We start from the raw sequence: 15,027 nt of genomic DNA on the forward strand, positions 1-15,027 counted from the left end.
AGCTCAGTGTGTGCGTGTGCGTGTGTGTGTGTGTGTGTGTGTGTGTGTGTGTGCGTGTGTGTGTGAGTGCATGTGGTTGAACCCACTTGCACTCAGTGTAAGTCATGTTGAACAGCATTGTCGGCTAAATGCCCAAAATGTGTTTACATCTTCCATCTGTTTCCCCTCCCTCTCTCTCTCTCTTCCTCCCTCCCTCTCTCTCTGTTCATTGTTTTATCTCTCTCGTACACTCACCATGACTCTCTCTCTTTATATAACAGGATTTGCAGACAGACAAGCCAATATGAGGCTCTCAGGAGAGTCTGGATTTAACCAAAAACTCCTTTAAATCCACAAAAATCTAATTTCTTTGTTAGTGGATATTGAACCTGATTGATGTCATTCTGTTGTTTGTTTGTTTTTGCCTCTCTTTTTTTTAATAACTTTATCCTCCTCTCTGCTCTCATGAACGCAGCATGTGTGTGTAAATATTGCTGGATCTGGAGATTGTCTGGGTCACGTCTCCCAAAAAGCTCCTGAAATTGTGGGTAAATTTCACCTTGTTTTAACGAGGATGTTACAGGTTTTTAATACTTTCAGCAATGTCGATGAGGAGAATGTCAAAACAAAACTTTAGCATCCCAGGTTTTTGTTTCCCAAATGCATCATAAGGATGAGATGATAAAATCCACCTTACAAACCTTCCATAAAAGAATTCACAGATCAAACATCCCACTCTGTAGCATCGTTGGACTAATGATGGAGACTTCAGAAAATAGAATCAAAATCGATGCAGCACAAGAGATATCCTCTCATTTCTTTTCCTCTGCCTCCTTGTCTCTTCTGTCCTCCAGTGTCTGACCCTGAAATTGATCTCAGTGTGACATCTTAAAGGAGAAGTTTGGTTTTTTTTAAACCTGGGCCCTATTTTTACAAATGATGAATTTTTCAAAATGAATCGTAGGAACAAAAACGTTTGGAATCAGTAGCCACGATACGGCCGCAATGGCTGCAACATAATCCCCTGGGGTAACTGTGCCCGATCAAAGTACGTCCACTAAAAGCGCTTGTTTTTGCCACTGACAGGCTCAGACTGTTACTCCAGGTGTCCAACAACATTATGAAAATGATCCCTACAAAGATCGTCCTTTTTTTAAAGAGTAAGATCCTTTTTCTGTCACCAGAAACAGAAGTCAGGGAGAGGTCTCGCTCTGAAATCCTGCGTAGAGAATTTGTTCATGTAGAGGACTGCCAGCAAGTATATATCTCAAAAGCAAGGGCTGAAAATTTACCTGATTTTGACGATGAAGATGAGGCATTTGAATTCCATGGCCGTCCCAATTTATTTGAGCCAGAGTATACGGACGAAGAGTTTAGAGAAATTGAAGACAGACTGTGGAGAGAGAGAGAGAGAGAGAGAGAGAGAGAGAGAGAGAGAGAGAGAGGGGCAACAGACAGAGGAGGATAAAACAAATACACTAACTTACGCTTTCAACAATCTCTACCAATTCACCAGCTGTGGGATTTCTTCTCCTTTAGTATTAGGGCCATGTCAAAGAAAATAAATCAAAGATTTCAAGAATAAAGTCATAATATTACGAGAAAAAAGTCGTAATATTAGACTGCTAGCCAATATGTTATTATGAAGGGGAATATCAGAAGAGCAGCCAGCCGCCTGCGCTAAAATCAGGAACGTAAAGCATCTTGTGAAGTTATGCTTTTAATTAATATCACCAGAGGCTGAACACAACTTTAGCTTTAACTTTATTGAACACACCCAGTAGCATGGAAGCATAGCATACATGTAGCTCACAGGAACAGGCGAGATCTCCTAGTGTCCTGGGTTTCGCTGCAGACTGTGTTACCCCATAATACGTAGTAATGCGCAAGCACATTACACAGCTTTATTATTATTTTATGGCCCTGATAGCCTCCTCGATCACAGTTATGAGAGAAACAACCTGAGTTAAAGCTAGCAGCAGCTCAGCCCCTGAAGCCTTGCATAAGGTCTCAAAGAAAAACTGATTTGAAATGTTAAACAGTCCTCGAGCATCTTCAGTCCCCTCTGACCTGCCGTCTGCATGAGCCTAAAGCCACCTGAATTTTACATGGGACGACAGAAAGTCAATGGCGAGACACACATTTACAGCGAATGCAAGGTGAAATCTGCGTCTCTCACAGATTTGAGTATAAAATATTTTAACTTGAGCAACAAATTTGATGCTGTGTCGTGAAAGCAGTTCAGCGTTTCGATTTCCTGACTTCCTCTAATGCATGATTGTGGGGCGGCTGTGGCTCAGTGGTAGAGTCTGTCGTCTTTCAATCGGAAGGTCGGAGGTTCGATCCCCAGCTCCGTCAGGCTACATGTAGAAGTGTCCTTGGGCAAGACACTGAAGCCCAAATTGCTCCCGGTGGCATAGCCAACGGGTATGAATGTGATATCTGATTGACAGTTGGGCACTTTACGTAGCAGCCTCTGCCATCAGTGTGTGAATGGGTGAATGTGATATGTAGTGTAAAAGCAGCTTTGAGTGGTCGCAAAGACTAGAAAAGCACTATATAAGTACAGTCCATTATTGATAAATGATTGATCCGACCCTCCGTTCAACAAACATTTTAAAAGCAGTTTTCTTCTCCTCTTGAGGACAGATCTGACAAAGCTTCATTTCCACTTTTTACAAATCTTCATCATGAGGTTGTTATTTCAGCAAACTTAAGACCTGTTTATTAAAAGTAAATCACAAGAGAAGCGGTTTCTTTTCGGGGTTCATACTGCAGTAATTAGCCAGAGTGCAGCCCCTGTGTAACTTAGTATTGACAGTGAAACTGAGACTCACCAGAAACAGATGAACGGGCTCTTCTCAGCTGAAACGGAGCGCTGGTTGGTTTCCATCACAGAAATCTCCTCCGGTGGATATAATGCACCAATAACTGATGTCGTTTATTTTTTCCGACAGAGCCTTGAAAGGCACATATTCGTATTGGTTTTGATCTGAACACACCTAAATGATTCCATGCACAAACTTAGTAAGGCGAATATTTCCTGTGTGAAACTATTTCAATTGAAGAGAAAATTCTTCTGCTCATTTTTTCCAATATGTCCCAGCCGTACTTTTTACAACTTTTAAAACATCTGCAGAAGAACACCTGAACCTGTCCTTGATGTGGAGAGTTGGTGGAGTTTTGTGGAGTTTACCTTCAAGCTTAAGAGATGTTTCCCAAAAGTATCGCGCACAAAAAGAAAGAAAATATATGCAAACTCATATTCCCCTCTCCGTCTTCTTCTCAGAAACAGTTTTATTTTGAAGTCGAATATCTTCATCATTGTCAGCGCTCAAGGAGTCAGTGAATGTTTTATGACTCTCGCAGTTAAAACACTGTAAAAATAGACTCTAACACGATGTCGACTGGGTGACAGTGTTCAGATTAAACACGGAGCGATCTAAAGATCTCAGGCTGAGTGGGAGAACAAGAGAGAAAAAGCTGTCAGGAGAGGAAGACGAGACTGAAGGCTGACAGCCCACAGCTCTGAGGAGGAGGAGGGTCTCTGGTTTATCTGACGTCTTTCTGCTTTGTTTCAGCTCAGCAAAGATCAGTACTCGCCACATATTCAAATATAAGTCACTTAAAGAAAACTATTTAATTCCAGGGCTTTGTGACGGGCGGGAAGGACGGCGTGGTGGAGCTGTGGGACGACATGTTCGACCGCTGTCTGAAGACGTACGCCATCAAGAGAGCAGCGCTGTCCCCGGGCTCCAAAGGTACACAGCTTTCACCAGCACATAAAAGCCCCAACTGTAGCCCTTAAAGTCCTTAACACAGCAGCCCCTCTCTTCCCTGCATTTCAGCTTCCCTGTCAGATAACACAACAAAGGCAAAAATATATTCTTAAAAAATTAAACATGTTTGGGTTTTTGTGTGTGTGTGTGTGTGTGTGTGTGTGTGTGTGTGTGTGTTAAGCCAAAAGGGAGAGTGCAAGCTACAGCCTCTCTCTCCCTTTCAGTTATTTCTGCTTAGTAGATTAAATTACGTGACTCATAATTTCTGTCCCTGTTCAGCTAAGGCAGATGAATGTATAAAGCACATTTCATACCTAAAGGCAACTCATATCTGCACAGCCGGAAGCACCAGAAACAAATGAAAAAAGACAAGCAATAAAAGTAGTGAGTATGAGCAGGAAAACAATAATAAAACAAACTAACAAAGTAATTTGATTTACAAGAAGTTACAAGAAGAAAACATGTACAAGAAGTTTACAAGTTTACAAGAAGAAAACGTTCACAAGAAGTTTACAAGTTTACAAGAAGAAAATGTTGACAAGAAGTTTACAAGTTGACAAGAAGAAAAAGTCATTTAAACAGGTAGCTATATTGTCATTTATTTCAGAAATATCACACGAGAGGGAGTGATGTTATACAGGCCTGCGGCCTCATGCGCACGACTGAATCACAGCAGTGCTGATAATAAGTACAACATCACAGCCTCGAGTGTGATATTGGTTTTATACAACAGTTATACAAGCAGCAAATAGGAGTAAAAAGTAACAGTCAACAACAGATTAGGGACTTAGGGTTCAAGGGACGGCTACGGACTTCCAAAAAAAAAGTTCCACTTTACGCACTTCCTGTCGTTGTAGCCCAGCTTTCAACTACCGGAGAAAGACTGGTTTGCTGTAGTCAGTACTACGGCAGAGTGTAAGCAGGTAATTATACCTTTTTTTATCGTATTTGACACTGTCATTTTGTTTATATATATATATACATTTGTTAAAGATACCTGCTAATTTGACCGTTTTTCCTGTTTGTTATAGACATGTCATCTGTTGCCAGCAGTCAGGAACAAATCACTGCTTAGTGACTTTAGATCTCTACCACTACGGCAACCCGTTGGAATGTTTCCCAGGCGCTGTAACTATCGCTGCTTAAAGTCCCTACTATTGTTGGCTCCACCAACTCAACGAGTTCCACAACTTAGCTGAAACATTCTCCTGCACTCTGTGTCTACAGGTTACCACAGATCAGCTGTTTTTTAATCATGTACATTTATCTGTAGGTTTTAAGTCATCATCAACCAGTGACATAAAAGTCAGCTGTGCTATTCAGAGGCACCAGATTGATCAATGTAGACATACATGGTCTGCTGTAATGCTAATTAACAATATTGAGAACACCTGGCTGAGGTGGAGTGATACACAGAGTGAAAAGTCCCAGTGATGTTGTACTCTATATCAGCACTCATGGAATGCCTCTTATCCAATCAGATTACTTGGTAGAAACTAACTGTTGTATAATATACAATACACATTATAACATATTTATACATAAGCCTCCACTTATAAGTAAAATACTTAACACTAAAATCTGCCTACATCTAAATTAAAATGTGTTATAAACCATTCATGTTTTTAAATGTTTAAGATAGATAGATTAATTTAAAGAAAGCGCATCATATAAAACATAATTATACATGATAATTATGAAAGGGTTACATTACACAATATAGTGAAAGTAAGTTTGCACATAGTACTAATGAAAATGATGTTATATTAAAAATGTGTTCATGTCATGGGCAGAGGAAAATGGTAAGATTTTAAGACATGATTTATTTTTTTAATAAGGTTAATAATCAAAGTGCTACAGTTGAAAGTCTTCTATCCAGCACTGCCACCTGGTGGACACATGATGAAACACAACTCTGTCTGTTCAACTACAATTATCAGGATGGCCTGGATAGCCTGACCATTACTGACCCTTTAAATGACTCTGTGTGTGTGTGTGTGTGTGTGTGTGTGTGTGTGTGTGTGTGTGCATGTCTATGTGTGCAGGTCTGCTTCTGGAGGACAACCCGTCCATCAGGGCCATCACTCTGGGTCACGGTCACATCCTGGTGGGAACCAAAAACGGAGAGGTCCTCGAGATCGACAAGACAGGACCCATGACCCTCCTGGTGCAGGTGTGTGGAGTGTGTGTGTGTGTGTGTGTGTGTGTCAGGCTCAGATTGTTATCCTGAGTTTCAGACCAGATTCCAGTCCATTAAAAACTGTATTTTCATCCAGCAGAACACAGGGTTGTTTGTCCACTGCTCTCTTGATTTGATCATTTTATTATTTTGTAGATTAAAAAAAAATATTTAAAACACCAAAGTGACACAATAACACAAACTAACCAATCAAACCAGTGAAGACCAGCAACTCCGGATTTCTGCAAGTAAAATAGTAATTATAATAGTAATAATAGTCACTGGAGTCTGGTGGCTTTTAAAAGTGCAATGTAATGGCTGTTTCTGGATTTAAATAAAAAAGATCTTTCCGTAACAAAACAGTCTAGTATGGCACCTGTTGCCATGGTGAGGAGAGCTGTCAGCTGCAGATCGATGAGCTGATTCACACACACCAAAAACAGGGTCGGCAGTCTGGACCCTTTTTAGTCTAGATTAAGTACAGCGTTTGTGTGTGTTTGTATGAAGTGTGTGATGCTTCCTGTGTGACGCCCCTGAGTGCTTTTAGATGTGATGCATGCACAAGTGTGTGGGTGTGTGTGTGTGTTTTTGAATGTGTTATATGTTTATAAATGTGTGTTTCACAGGAGTGAAAGGAGGAGAGGTTTGGGTGAAAATGAAGTGAAAACGTTTTCTTCAATGTTCAGTTGAAGATATTCCCTTCAGAGTATCTGACCCCTTTTGATCCCTTCAAAATGTTACTTTAAGTATCTCCACTCTCCCCTGTACCAACACTGTACTTACCCTGTAAGAACCCAGTAAGATGAGGGGTGCGGGCTGTATTATGAAGTTCCTACTGGTTCCCTGCACTTACACAGTAAGTTGCGGGCCGTATTATAAAGCGTTACCAGTTTTTATAACCGCTGTGTGATAAAAATCAAGGGCTATTGAAACCTACAGTACATGTATGTCTTCCTACTAGTTAACATGTGAATCTATGTGTGTGTGTGTGTGTGTGTGTGTGTGTGTGTGTGCAGGGTCACATGGAGGGTGAGGTCTGGGGTCTGGCCCCTCACCCCCTCCTCCCCGTCTGTGCCACCGTCAGTGACGATAAAACCCTTCGACTGTGGGAGACGTCGGCCAATCACCGCATGGTGGCCGTCCGCAAGCTGAAGAGAGGTCAGATAAAGGAGCAGATCGCCAGCTTCACATGTTTCTGTACAAATTCTGTTTAACTTATTTAACAGCTGATCTTTTTTTAAATTATTATTTTGTTTTCAAATCTTTTTGTATTTGTCTTCACATTAACTTTGGAATGTAAAGTGTAATTGTGCAGTAAATAACAGAGAGGAGAACATGAGGGGAGAGAGATTAGAGAACTTACTGCATGTCAGGTCAGGAAATAATCAAGTGACCACAGACAGTCGAGAAAAAAAATGACTGATTACATGTAAAATGATCGACTAAACTATCTGTGTGTTTTCCAGGTGGGCGCTGCTGTGCGTTCTCTCCTGATGGGAAGGCGTTGGCGGTCGGTCTGAGCGATGGCGGCGTGCTGGTGGTGAACGCCGACACGCTGGAGGATCTGCTGAGCTTCCACCATCGACGCGACGCCATCTCTGACGTCCGCTTCACCCCTGGTATACAAACACGCTTAACAACACAAATATAAGTGAAGAAAATGTCCACTCACCAACATGTTTAATGTCTCGCTCACGCATGTTCTCAGACTCAGGTAAATTCCTGGCGGTGGCGTCGCACGACAGCTTCGTGGACGTCTACAACGTGCTGAGCAGTAAGAGAGTGGGGATCTGTAAGGGAGCGTCCAGCTACATCACACACATCGACTGGGACGCTCGAGGTAACACACAATGCTCTCTCACCGCATCTCAAACGTCTCTAAGTAGTAGGAGTTTATGTGCTTTGAAAAGTGAAGCCAGTACAGAAGTGTCTTCAACCTGCACTCTCTCTAATGGCCAGCAGGTGGCGACTCCACTGGCTTAGTTTAGAGAGAAGATTGTAAAGAATGTGTGAAAATGAGCCTACTTCATGATTTGTTACCTGAGTTAACATTTACCTGGTTCACTTCACACGTTTTGTAAATTATGAACATTTAGGGCGTGGCTACCTTATGATTGACAAGTGGCTACCACAGCAACCTGAAATTTAAAAAAAAATTGTATTAAAAGCAACTCTGAGGAGCCGGCTGGTCTTTTTTTGTGTCAGTACATTTATATATTTATGAATATTTAGAGCCTTTTTTTGCTTATCAAAATTAATATCACAGTTATCATGAATTATAGGTGCACCTTGCTAAGCTAGCACTAGCTAACCCCTGAGTCATTTGCAGCTTCACCCTCTTATCCAAATACGGTCACTTCTGGATCTTCTGATGGTCATTATTCTCCAGGCTTCAAAACTGCCCTCCACAAACCAGTAAGTGACATCATGCTGGTTATGTCCGCCTCCTCTGTACAGTCTATGGTCTGAAGCGAATCAGGTCACAGTAAGGCTGTAAGTATAAGCCTGAAAATGGAGCTCTTCTTAAAGTGACAGACATGTGAGGTCATGGAAACAGCGAGCTGGATTATTAATATCAGACCATGTAAAGCTGCAGCAGCAGAGTGTGTTTAACTGAGCTGATTACATGTCTTAAGTCCATAAATTTTATCTGTGAAAGGAAATGTGTTATATATTTTAAGTGTGTGTTTGTGTGTGTGCTGCAGGCAAACTGCTGCAGGTGAACACAGGAGCCAAAGAGCAGCTTTTCTTCGAAGCCCCGAGAGGAAAAAAACAAACCATCAGGAACTCTGAGGTGTGTTGGATGTTTGATGCAGCTCAGTTATCTGAACATCCACGGCTGCATTCACTCTACTTTTTACTTTCTACCTATGAATGCAGAGTTTTATTCTTAAGCTAAAAAGGGAGAGATGAGCAGAAAGGACATCTACAGATTCTAAAACATGACTCAGTTAATAACATTATTCCTATTGAAGATTTCAGTCGCTTGTTTATGAAGTGTTCTTCCTCTCTTGTATTGTGTGTATTGTTTGTGTGTAGCTGGAGCGGATCGGTTGGTCCAGCTGGACGTGTGTCCTGGGTTCGAGCTGTGATGGGATCTGGCCGACGTACAGCGACATCACCGACGTCAACGCTGCTTCCCTCACCAGAGACCGAACGCTGCTCGCCACCGGAGACGACTTCGGCTTCCTCAAACTATTCAGCTACCCTGTGCGGGTATGACATACAGAGACACACTTTATACAATTTTAACACTTACGTGACAGAAAGATAAACATGAAATAAACAAGAAATGCAAGAAAGACTTTTAAGCTCTTTTCCCTGCATGGCTTTTACTATGTTACTTTACTATGTTACTTTACTTGAGAATGAGTCATGAGGTTTTTCTTCCTCCCCTCCTCCCTGCAGGGTCAGTATGCCCGTTTTAAGCGTTATGTTGGTCACAGCGCCCAGGTCACCAACGTCCGCTGGGCTCAGGACGACTCCACCCTGCTGACGGTGGGCGGTGCCGACACCGCCCTGATGATCTGGGCGAGGGAGAGAGGAGGCGTGGTCAGCGGAGAGGGGGAGGGGCCTTTGTTCCGGGACAACCGACCGCCTGTGGACAGCGAGGAGTCAGACGAGGACATCGAGGAGGACGGAGGTGGGTTTGTTAAGTTTAAATTAGAGCTGGTTTCTAATTTAAACTGTTTAAATGTCTTTGATCTTTATATTAACAATCTGTTTGGGCTCAAACCTAGAAGCAGACTGACACTGTCAGCCCTGTTGTTTCATTTAGCATGATCACAATAATAAGACCCTCAATTTAGATCAGAAAAAAGATTTCAAAAATAGATTTAAAGGAGGAAAAAAAGAAGGAAAGACTCAAGCAGAGAAAAACAGGAGGGTTCCCTCTCCAGGACGGACAGACAGGAAGTAGTTGTTGTGTGTACAGAGTGATTTCTTCATTATGAGTGAACAATTATTTAGTTTGGCAAGATGAGAAATGTGCAAAGCCTTTGGCGATTAGACCCCATCGTGATGTCTTCATGTACTCAAAGGGGTAGTGGGGCAGAGAGCTGGATAGGATATCCCCCAAAGGAAGGTGATGGTGCTAGTGGTGTAGGAAGGATGCAGGATGAGCTGAGGAGCTGGACTTGGACACTGATGACATAGATTGGAGGTGAATGGAGTGGAGGAGAGTTGCACTGATCGAACTGAAATGACAAACAGTCTGCGGATGAGAGGAGAACAGCTTTAAAATATGACAGCAGCGGGATGATTGGTCGACAGACGTCAAGGCTATCTCTGGTTGGTTTAGTACTTAAAATAGTAAATGCCCATAATCAGCTGATCAGCGGAGCAGGAAGGACAGAGAGGGGGAGAGAGGGAGAACGTGACATGAATGAATGATGACTTCATAAATGAATGAATGAGTATCAAACAGCGTTCCTGCTTGAACTAATGCTAAGCTACGTGTGTGTGTGTCTAAAGGCTACGACAGTGACGTTGCTCGGGAGAAGGCGGTGGACTACACCACTAAGATGTACACTGTCAGCCTCAGAGAGATGAGAGGAACCAAACCTCACCAACAGCTGAAGGAGCAGTCAGCTGAGGAGAGGTATGAACACACACACACACACACACACAGAGACACCATGACTGTGAAAACATTTGACTTGCCGACTTAAAGTTTAAAGCTGCACCAGACAACAGTGCCATTGGCATTACACTGCATATTGCTGGTGTCCTGCAGTCATAATAATGGCACAAAAACACACTCAGTGGGCTGAAATTACCTGAAGACAACACCACTAGCTCTTACAAAACTTTTCCCATAGTCACATTATACTCACCATCTGCTGCTCTCTGTTTCTCTGTTGGAGAGTGAGCTTTAAAAGAAGTGTGTTCATGATTTTAAAGCTGCAGCAGGTAGAAGTAAAGCTCATTTCAGTTGCTGTATATGCTTCATCTGCTTCCGTACTTACGTTGGTGTATCATGGGGACCAGACAAATCTGTGAGCTCGTGTTTTATTTCCTATGGTAGATGAATCAGGTCCCCTTCACGTAAAGATTTCAGTATGGCCTCGATCAGGTCGGGCCAATCACAACCGTTTATCTAACAGGGGGCGTGTTTAAGCACCTTTGAGGCTTAAACCAGCTGCTTGCTGGATTGGATTATGTACAAAGGCTTAGTGGTAGCTATATCATGTCATGCCACATGTCTGTGTTTCATGTTGAACAAGATTGATGTTGTAACTAGCTACCTAGCATAGCATCCTACCACTACGTAACACGTTTTGATTGGTTGTCAGGTCCAGAGACATTTTGGTCTCTGATGTTGAAAAAGACAAAATGTACAAAGAGATTATATTCATATTTGTGTTGACAAATTGGCTTTTTAATGACACAAAAGTATCTTGTCTGAAAATGTGTCTAAATGTGACAAACATATTTTTTCATTCACACACATACACACCTGACTGTTAGGCTCTTAGAAGAAGACAGGGTGTGTTTCTCTGGTAATTTGACATTTTCAAACCCAACTTTTTGAGTTCCTGGTGCAGCTTTAAAGTTTATAAAACTGTAACGATTTAAAGCTTCAGAAACAGTCAGTGGGATGTCCCTTTAATCCATGATTTTGATTTAATGTCAGACTTTACACGAAGCCAGCTGAAGCTTTTTAAGAACAATGTAATCTCGTGCTTGGTGTGCATCCTCAGTGGCCCCAGTGTGTGTGTGTGTGTGTGTACGGTGTGTGTACGGTGTGTGTGTTAATGTGTGCCTCTGTGTACCTGGACAGTGTGAGTGTATGCAGCCCTGTGTTTGTTGAAATCAAATGATTTTTCCTCTCATGCATGCACAGGCTCCTGCATGATCAATGAACCCTGTTTGTCCCTTCAGTTTTCCACATTGCTCATGCTAACAGATCACTATGATCTCAGTGTCAGTGAGTTTCTGTGTCCAAAACATGAAACAACAGAGGGCACCTTAAAGGCACAGATACATTCTGCTGAAACTAAAATACAAATAAACATGAATGAATGAGCTCATTTCATGCTGCAATAATGACTTAAAGCTGAGAGCACCTTAGCCACAGATTATTAGGTCATTCATTAAAAGGCCTAAAGGTGTCTCTGTACACTCAGTGCCCTCGTGTGGTTCTTGTCCCTTTGTGGTACCCTTACTTCCTGAGTGCTGCTGTTGCTGCTTGTAGAAACTCTTAATATCTGTGTTGTGTTTTAACTTGCATTCCCCTGGAGGCAGGGCATTGTCAAGTAAGTATGAGTTGATACTTATTTCTAAATGATTTCCACACTGAAAAATGTCAACATGAAAAAAGCTAATGCGTGGTGTATAACTTATATTTAAAAGTGTTTGATGAGGCAAACCAGTGGGTTCATCTCAGAATATTAAAACTTGATCCTAATTCCAGAAGTCATTATTTACATGTTGCAGTCTTTGCCTTTAACTTTAGTCCACCAAAACAAATGTTTGTGTGAATTTGATTTACTACTTAATTAAAACAGCAACTATTCAACATTGATCACACTGCCTGTAGTAAGCCGAATTTTCACAGGATGTGTTTAACCATGCAAATGAACACAAATATACCCATGCTTAACATGAATCAAAAACTTACTTTCCATTTGCCTTGAACACACCACCAGTTTCTACCAATGACTGTATATATAGATGGACGACACGACTCCATCTACTGTCATTGTACAAAACTGAAACCAAAACAGCCCCCGTGTTGCGCAGAGTTGCGTTACCCTTTCGCTAACCAAAACACACACTTACATTACCAAAAAAAACAGCAAAGGTTCCGCATGTCGACGTGTTTAACAGCAGAACAGTTTCTTTGTGTTGGTCTGAAGCAGACCTTCACAGATATGGAAACTTCAATGACTGTAGTGATTGTTTTAGTTACGTCTCCTCCTCTACGTTCCTCCTCTACTCTGCTAATCCAGAACAGATCGGCTGCAGGAGCCGTATTTGTCAACAGAACTGTTAATCATTATTTTACAGCATCAAATAACTAATTAAAAATAAACTTAGTAAATGAACACTTGGATATAAATCAGCATGATAAGAACTAACTATAATGACAGAAACCATATTTGAGAAACATTTATTTGAGGTGTATTTTGATTTTATAGTTTGACTCATGTCCCATCTGTTAACATGGAGGAGGCAGGCTTTATGACCTATACTGCAGCCAGTCAGCAGGGGGCGATAGAGAGGGTTCGGCTTCACTTTTAGGGAGCTGTCATGTCGTCCATCTTTTTATACAGTCTATGGTTTGGACAAACAAACATCTGATGAAACTGGAACCGTACGTGGTGTTGACGCTCTATTTGTCTGGACAAGGATGTCAATTTAAAAAAAAGTTGTAATATAATATTTTATTGCACTTTATTTGTTATGTTTCCATGATCTATACATTTTATGTGCATGTTATGGTATTAGCAACATCAGTGAATATGGTTTTAGATTTCAAACAATTATTATAATTTGCATTTATTTCAAACCATGTTACTGTTCCTCTCATTGTTTGAGCAAAGTGCTTCTAATAATGTCTCGTTACATGTCTCCTCATTTTTCTCTTCCTGTCTTTACAATTCAGTGTCTTACTCCTCTCCTCCTCTTGTGCCCCTCTTTCTCATCTTTCTAACCCCTTTTCACATCATCTTCTTCGTCATCTTTCTTCTGATCCTGTCTGGTTCCTTCACCTTCTCCTCCTCCTGTTGTTGAAGTCTTTTTTGTGTTATGAGGGCTGTCTGGGTCTGATCCCTCCTCCATCATCCCTCTTTCATCCACCCAAACAGCTATGCACAAAGAAGCATTTAAAGCTCCATTCAGACAGGACAGACATCAAAGAGGGAGGAGGGGAATATTGTCTGCCCGCCTTCCCTCGAGAAATAAATCCAATATGAATGGAGCTTTAAAAAAACGAAGATCATCTTAGCTTTGTTTTTCTTAATTTTCCCATAACCCAGCGATGTTTCTGTGTTTTATATAGGACAGGTCTCTCAGGTCCACTGAATATGAACTGTGGATTAATAAGAACAAAATGTGCCTACAGCCAAAATGTGATCTGACCAACCTGGGTCCAGAGTCTGACAAATCAAACTAAGATCTTTGAGGAGGTTTAAAAAACATTTCTTCCTCAGTGGGCGTGTGCAGTATGTTCTCCCAGGCTGGAAAGAAACTTTATCTACACCTACAGTCTTAGCTCAAATACAGATTATGAATGTTTGCAAATCCTACGGTCAGGGGCGTTTACAACAAAGTGACTTCAACATACCAGGGGTCTCTCTTCCTGATCTGGCTTCACTGAACCGGACAAAGGCAATCACGCTAAACGGTCACACAACTCTGGTTATCAACTCGATAAGTCAACCCAGGGTTTCTATGAGCGCGTTCACATTAAAGGGGCGTTGTTTGGAGCAAATGACAAATCTAAACACCAACAAGTCTGCCATCAGCTGATCGGCATATTTTACAAGATCAGAGCAAACTGTGATTTTAGAAAGATATGAAGAAGAACGTTCTTCAACATATTTCATATCAAAAATCAAACAGTGACGCGCCTCTCCCTCCTCCCTCTCACAATGTGCTTAGACACCTGAATCAAGAAGCCTGCATAGTCAGGTCACTATCTTTTATTTTGCACATAACCGGAGCAGGTTGGGTGTTCAGCATGAGTTACCACGGTGATCTACCCCAGAAAGAAGTGCACGGCCTTCATAGTACTGAAAACCCGGAGTTAGCGCCCAAGTTACCTCAATAACCGCAAATGCTGCTTCGTAGTGTATCAACCAGTTCTTGTTAAAATCTCAAGAGTCGGGACTTGTAGAAATACCAATTCTGGGAGATGGATAGTTTGTAGAAATACAACTGTAATCATTTTCCTTCTTCCTACAAGGTAAAGAACAAAAACAAATAAAAGAAGACAAAGATAACAAAATTAATCTCCGCAGTGGAAGAAAACAACAACAAAGCAGACTAAACATATTCACTTAAAGGTATAATAAGTAGGATTTTTCCTTGCATTTTGTCAACAACACATTCAAACTGGGCCCCTCCTCCTCCTGGGCTCTTCGT

General features: G+C 41.6%; 1 protein-coding gene across 4 annotated transcripts in view; it reads left to right on the top strand.

The window, feature by feature from the left end:
• The window catches only part of LOC138588446 (echinoderm microtubule-associated protein-like 6), a 90,774-nt gene that overhangs the window by 56,230 nt on the left and 19,517 nt on the right, over positions 1–15,027 (top strand). For 2 of the 4 annotated variants that reach the window (XM_069658576.1, XM_069658575.1), the window contains exons 21-30: positions 3,629–3,740; positions 5,804–5,931; positions 6,954–7,095; positions 7,404–7,556; positions 7,646–7,777; positions 8,643–8,731; positions 8,977–9,153; positions 9,346–9,580; positions 10,411–10,537; positions 12,180–12,194. In XM_069658576.1, the coding sequence (XP_069514677.1) occupies positions 3,629–3,740; positions 5,804–5,931; positions 6,954–7,095; positions 7,404–7,556; positions 7,646–7,777; positions 8,643–8,731; positions 8,977–9,153; positions 9,346–9,580; positions 10,411–10,537; positions 12,180–12,194 (1,310 nt within the window). The remainder of the gene's footprint in view (positions 1–3,628; positions 3,741–5,803; positions 5,932–6,953; positions 7,096–7,403; positions 7,557–7,645; positions 7,778–8,642; positions 8,732–8,976; positions 9,154–9,345; positions 9,581–10,410; positions 10,538–12,179; positions 12,195–15,027) is intronic. The other 2 variants (XM_069658577.1, XM_069658578.1) reach the window with 1 other exon arrangement.

This window comes from Semicossyphus pulcher, unplaced genomic scaffold (assembly GCF_022749685.1).
Source record: "Semicossyphus pulcher isolate SPU_LCO1_2020_fin unplaced genomic scaffold, fSemPul1.0.p SCAF_12, whole genome shotgun sequence".
NCBI lineage: Eukaryota > Metazoa > Chordata > Actinopteri > Labriformes > Labridae > Semicossyphus > Semicossyphus pulcher.